We start from the raw sequence: 6,306 nt of genomic DNA on the forward strand, positions 1-6,306 counted from the left end.
ATACCAATAATTGCATTTAGTCTAGTGGTTTATTAAGCTTTCTCCAAATATTAGGATCAGAGGTTGATCCTTGCTTTTATAGAATCTTTTATTTTAGAAGTGACAGCTACACCATACAGCTTGCCTGTATTAGGGAACAGGTGCTCTGCATATTGATGTGACTCGAGACAACAAATGTGGGATTGAAAAAGTAACACCAGATGTGAGACTCAAAAATAGCACGAGATGTCTAAAATTGGGAAAAAAAAATTGGTTTGATCATACCAGTTAATAGTGTTACTTTTTCAATCGAATGAATATCTGATCCAATCTAAAGTGCCTTCTTTAGCAAGCCATTCACCCCAAGCTCCTTCGCACTTCCACTTATGTACGCGAACTTTCTGCCATTATTGCCGCGGTAAGGAAATGACCACAATATCTTTCGTCGTAACACAACGATATGGTAAGCAAACATCCCAATTATCAACTAACTCAAGTCTCATTGAATCAATCAAAAGTAGATTTTTCCATCAATACTTACTTGAGTTGTGTTATTTATTCCATGATACCTTTAGTCGTGTTATTTGTTCCATGTTTATATCCTTAGTTAAACACTTAAACTCAAGTCACTTTAGTAATTACACACCCAAAATTGTGTCAAAATTAATTTTGACTGCAATTTCCAAACATTGTGTCCAAATCAATTTTCTAATATCATCCAAAAAAAAATCATGCTACTAGACACTCACATTTACTTATAATTAATTCTATAAAATCATGTTTATTCAAAACTAATTCTACAAATACATATCCAATCACATAATATTTTTTTAAAAGCTAAATGAAAATATTATTAAAGTGAGTTCTAAGCACAAGAAGTGCCCGAACATGTTCAAGTAGCAAGCTCATACATAATATATATATATATATATATATATATATATATATATATAGTGAGAGAGAGAGAGAGGTTGTACAAATGTCCTCGAGCTTCAAACTGAGGAGTGAGGAGTACAGTGCTCAACTACTTATTTTACATGCTCTTTAATGGAAAAGCATATTAATCACATTTCTCATCAGTATCCATGTCAAATAACGTAAAAAAGATACGTTGTAGGATTTTGATATCGGTTACTGTGAAGAATTGCCGTAAAAAAGGTAACTATTTTTGTCTGTTTTTCATTTTCTGCGAAAAAGATTACAACTGCTTTAGGTTTATATTACCTTCATGCTACCAGAACTTGGAAATGATATGCATAATATTTTGCTAGATGGACTAAAGCTTGAATAACAGAATTTCATTCTACCACATGCTGATATCAAAATGATGTTTTAACATATTAGCTGAATAGATAAAAACAACATCCGACAAATGAAAATAAATAAATGCTAGTAACACTTTATAACACATTCCTAACATACTCTGTTATTGGTTAAAAATGATTGGTTAAATAAGATGTGAAACTAATAAAAATTTATAATTTTCAATAAATTTCAATCAATAAAAAGTGTGTTAGCATTTCTCAACAAATAAAAGAGATGGGAGGAGGCAGAGTTAACCAAATCACCAATGGTACAGTTCAGGAAAAAGAGTAGTGGTGAGCGTATTGATTTGCTTGATAGACAAGGAAAAGTAGCTGTATATACACCAATGTTTAATGTTGCAGACTATGGTTAGTACACGTATTCTCACCTTTTTATAGGTTTTACTATCAATAGAAAACTATCAGAATTCAGAAATCAACTATCCAAAAAGCTTAGCTTAACAATTCCTACAATGCCATTTCATTTGTACAATACTATTGCAACATGAAAATATTTGCATGCCAAAAGTGAATAGAGTTCGACATCAACTGGCTTCCAAATAGTTCATTACAGAATATCATGATCCTGATCGGAATTTTTTTAATAGAAAACTCTCTACTTTCTCTATGTTATTGTGGGTTAGCCTTTCTTCTTCTGACAGTCTTACGTGCACTTACAGTAACCTTGTTTTCACCTTCATCTTTCTGTTGCTCATTAACAGCAACTTCTGAAGAATTGACCTTGTTTTCACCTCCATCTTTCTGCACTTGGTCATTGTTAACAGCAACTTCTGAAGAATTGATTCGACTCTTCAAGCGCAATATCTCACCCTTGGCAGAAGCCAATTCCTCTTCAAATTTCTTACCTTTTTTCCCTAAATTCTCTCTTTCTTTGCCAAGTTTCATGATAAGGTTATGAGCATCTTCAATGTTGTCTTGGGCCTCTTTGCATGCATTCCTTTGGTCGGTTAGGGACTTAGTAAGCACCTCTTTCTCTTTTTCAAGGCTAGAAACAAGAAAATTAGCTCTCTGTAGTTCACCAGAAAGGATCACCGCATTTCGGTTCATTTCTTCTAGTGATTTGGTCGCCTCCTCCAGGTCCCTCTCAAGAGGTTTTCGGGACTCCTTGTCTTTTGAGACTTGCTGCTCTAATGCTTGTAAATCTTTGTTCAAAGAAGCAACTAACTGTTTTTGTTCCTTCAAATCCTCTGCTGTGGTTTCAGCCTTTTTGTAGACATCAATTAATTCTTTTTGTAGGCTATCATTCTTTTCAAGAGCAGTTGTTAGTTCTTTTGACACACCTTGCAGCTCTGCTTGTGATTCCTTCAAGTGTTCCTTGGCAGTTGTAAGCTCACTTGCTAGCATTTGTGCCTCATGTTTTCCATCTTCAAGGCTTCTCTGTAGTGATTCTTTAACTTCAGTGAGCTCAGACAAAAGCTTAGAGACCTTGAGCTCAAGCTCTTTGCGCAGTTTAATTGACTCAGTTAGAAAGTTTTCCAATTCAGCAAACTCATTTCTTGATTTTGCAAGATTCTCTTGGGTGACTTGGAGTTCATGCTTCAAATGATTCACCTTGCTAGATTCATTCTCTAGAGCCTCCTTCAAATCATCTCTTTCTTGGGATAAATCAACAATGACGGTCTGGTTTTTGCTTGCTTCACCTAGGGCAAGTTCGAACTGATCCTTTAGCTGATGAAGCTCCTCATCTTTTTCTCTTAAAACCTTAGAGTCCAAAGCAGCCTTCTTTTCAGCACTGAGCTTTAGGACATTGTATTCCTTCTCGATGACATCACATTTACTCCTAAAATCATTGTTCTCAAGAGTTAAGGAACTCACTCTTGAATTTAGTTCTATCACCAAGGAATCTTTTGCTTCTAGTTCCTCTTGGCTTTTCAGTAGTTCATCTTTCAGCCCTTGAATCTGCAATTGAACATTGGATAAGTCATCCTTGGTTTGCTCATAGGTAGAATTCAAACTCTTCAATTGCAACTCCTTTTCTGCAAGGAATGAATTAAGATTTTGAACAACATCTTCTTTGCCCTTGAGGTCCACACTCAGCAGATTGATTCTTTCCTGTAAAACTCCAATGGAATCTATCTTTTCTTTCAAATTGTTTTCAAGATCCTTTTTATCAGTATCAGTCTTTGAAAGCTCAGTTTTAAGTTGGCCAATTTGAAGTTTCAGGTCCTCAATCAAACTTCTCTCGCTTTTAAGCTCCTGTCCCAAGCGTTTAATAGTACTGTTTGCAGAATTCAGTTGGTTTATCAATGCCAGTTGCTCTTCCTTTGCCTTTTCAACCAGCTTGGCTTGTTCCTCCTGCTTGTTCAGTAACTTCAACTCATAGTTCTTCTTCAAGGAAACAATCAGTTCTTCCTTATCCTTTAGTTTGCTGCTCATCTGTAAACAGTAAATTAAACTGCTTAATTTTTAATAAACAAATACTCGAAAATGATTTTTAGAAGAAAAAAAATTAAATCAAATTAAATGGAAAACAAGCAGTCATTTTTTATCCTTAAGTAGCAGAAGGAGGAGAATACTCCCTCATTTCCCTCTTTTACTATATGATTCTTTGAGAGAGAGAGATTCCTCAAAGGCTATAACACACATCTGACCAGTTTCCAAGAATCATAAGAGTGCATATAAGCTTACTGTTTCTATTGTTGCAACAGCAGTGGACTTTTCTTTCTGAGCAAGTGTATAGAGAGCACCCAACACACCAGAAGAAAATATTCCAATTCCATTCAGGAGAGTCAGAAAGGAATTTGATGGTTGGTCCACTTCAGATGCTTTCTGTCCATAGAAACTACAAAGTTTAGACCACACTAAACACCCAAAGCACAAATAAGATAAGCAAAAATTTGTATCTGATCTTAACCGCACACAAACCTCGGCTTCCTGGTTATCCTCTTGCGTCTTCACCTCAGTTTCTTCTGCTGCAAGGAGAATGAATAATTACACAAGTTACTACAAAAAAGAAGACTGTGATGCTTTACTGAACATTTATAAATGGTAATATACTATCATCGACATCCCAGACTTAAGGCAAGGACATGGAAAATAAAATGCAGCACCACACCTGAGGTCCCTGAAATCCAATTTTCCCTTGGGGTGTAAAGGGCAGACCTCAGGAGGCATTCATGAATAATAAAAATATCTAATAATAGAGCAAGGGCCAAACATTGCGTGCATAAATACAGAAGGGGTCCAGAAAGGAAAAAATGGTGACCTACTTTTGACATGTGTATGGAGCTCTAATGGTATGCAGTAATGGACGTAAAATGATCAGCCATTCCTTTGAAATTAACAAATCAGTCCAATAATATAGAACATATCATAAGCAAAAAGTAGCAAATCAGTAAGCTTTTTTCATCCATTCCATTATGAAGTTTCTAAGTATCCATTTATTTTTCATCCTTGAGGAAAAGAATTGAAAATTCTAGTCTTTACAATATTCTAGATACAAAAAAGAAGGAACATGCATACTCACAGGTTGAAACTGCAAACGATTCTATTGCATTAGCATGGAAACAAGTTTTGAATTTATTTTTTTTCTGAATATTAAGGGGCAAAAAAGGAGGGAACACCTATTACATATTCCTATCATTTCTGATCAATTGCATGATCACTGCTCAATTAAAACTCTGCGAGTTTAAAAATGCTCACAAGAATCAAAGCGTGCATATCTAGGAAGTGATTTAAACACTTTAAATCCATATCTCTTTAATTCAAAAACAACACATTGCATTCAACCAAACAAGTATCAATAATTGAATCTGGGCTCCTAATCTTGAATGCTACTGAGCTCGGACGCATGAGCACTCCTAAAATTCTCAAATAATGGAAGTCAGAGTAAATCTACTCCAAGCATCACAACAATAATATAAATTAAAAAATAAAAAACAAGAAAATGTTTCAGTAATGTTATAAGCCAATCCGGGGGAGGATACTATTCTTTTTTGGGGCTACTAATTACGAATTCACTCAAAATTACGCGTCCTATGTAGGCTTTCTATTGAAAGAAAATCCTATTCAAGATACGGTCACACTTAATGTGGACACCTCTATTCGAATCTTTTTTTTTTTCACCACATAAATACAATCACATTATTATAAAATATAAAATACGGTTCATATATGATATATGAGTGATGAGTAGAGTAACGGAAGAAAAGCAACTTACTTGGGGTTGGGGGTGGAGGTGGGGATTCAAGAGCAGGGGCCCGCTTCAAACGGCGAAACGGAAGAAGAGCGATGCTCGACAAAAGAATGGTTCTTTTGTTACAGACTGGGTCTTTGTCTTGCTGGCCCAAGCACGAAGAAGTTGTGGAAGCTCGCAACTTTCTGAGCCCAGAAGAAGAAGAAGAAGAAGAAGAAGAAGAAGAAGAAGATGGGAATTGGTAGAGGGGAGAGTGGAGCAAGCAGAAGGTACTACTCGCCGCCATCTTCTTGCTTACTGAGTCGCAATGCGCCACATACAATGTGAATAGAGTGCTATGCTTAGCGGGTTTTTGAGCATGCGATGGGATGGTGATGCCCAATCTATCTGACGCTTTTCTTTTGCTAAGGATAATATATGGTTGGGAAAGAAGAACGATAGGAAATCAATACACCGGAAAATAGAAATTGTTGCTTTTTTTATCTCATTTCTTATTCGGATGGATGGGATCTTCTTTTTTGGTTGGAAAGAAAAAGTGAATAGGAGAACATGCAATTTTATTTATTTTTAGTTTTTTTATTTCGTGAAAAACATGCAATTATGTTGAATCACTTATTTATTTATAATACAATTTGAGTAACTTTATTGTTTTAATATTTTACTTAAATATATTTTTCATTATTGTGTTAGTGTTTTTTTTATTTTTTGTTCATGTAAGTTTATTTTTTTTATTTTTAATCTTTGTAAGTTGTCATTTTTTTTTTAATTTTGGACTTTTTAAGATTTTAATTTTTTTTATTTATAATAATCATAAGTTTACGCTTATAAAGACCAAAAACTTAGAAGGACTAAAATAAAAAAAATGAA

The 6,306-nt window shown here is 34.7% G+C and overlaps 1 protein-coding gene across 2 annotated transcripts; it reads right to left on the minus strand.

Moving 5' to 3' along the window:
• Positions 1–1,797: 1,797 nt before the first annotated feature.
• Positions 1,798–5,920, minus strand: LOC100812554 (MAR-binding filament-like protein 1). 2 transcript variants are annotated; one of them, XM_006592250.4, is made up of 4 exons: positions 5,464–5,920; positions 4,170–4,213; positions 3,933–4,073; positions 1,798–3,680 (listed from the first exon to the last, which is right to left on the minus strand). In XM_006592250.4, the coding sequence occupies exons 1-4, from the start codon at positions 5,723–5,725 to the stop codon at positions 1,914–1,916; spliced, it is 2,214 nt and encodes a 737-aa protein (XP_006592313.1). In that variant the 5' UTR covers positions 5,726–5,920; the 3' UTR covers positions 1,798–1,913. The 2 variants fall into 2 exon arrangements, with proteins under 2 accessions (XP_006592313.1, XP_003540790.1); XM_003540742.5 differs by having other exon boundaries at positions 4,170–4,216; positions 5,464–5,896.
• Between the last annotated feature and the right edge of the window lie 386 nt (positions 5,921–6,306).

The sequence above is a fragment of the Glycine max genome, chromosome 12 (assembly GCF_000004515.6).
Source record: "Glycine max cultivar Williams 82 chromosome 12, Glycine_max_v4.0, whole genome shotgun sequence".
Classification (NCBI taxonomy): Eukaryota; Viridiplantae; Streptophyta; class Magnoliopsida; order Fabales; family Fabaceae; genus Glycine; species Glycine max.

What these genes read in the sequence shown, in the direction of transcription:
- LOC100812554 (XM_003540742.5), bottom strand. Translation starts at nt 5,725, where the DNA reads ATGGCGGCGAGTAGTACCTTCTGCTTGCTCCACTCTCCCCTCTACCAA. An exon ending in ACCTCCACCCCCAACCCCAA is followed by an intron (nt 4,217 to 5,463) that starts GTAAGTTGCTTT and finishes TTCTCCTTGCAG; the next exon opens with CAGAAGAAACTGAGGTGAAG. An exon ending in CTGTTGCAACAATAGAAACA is followed by an intron (nt 3,681 to 3,932) that starts GTAAGCTTATAT and finishes TACTGTTTACAG; the next exon opens with ATGAGCAGCAAACTAAAGGA.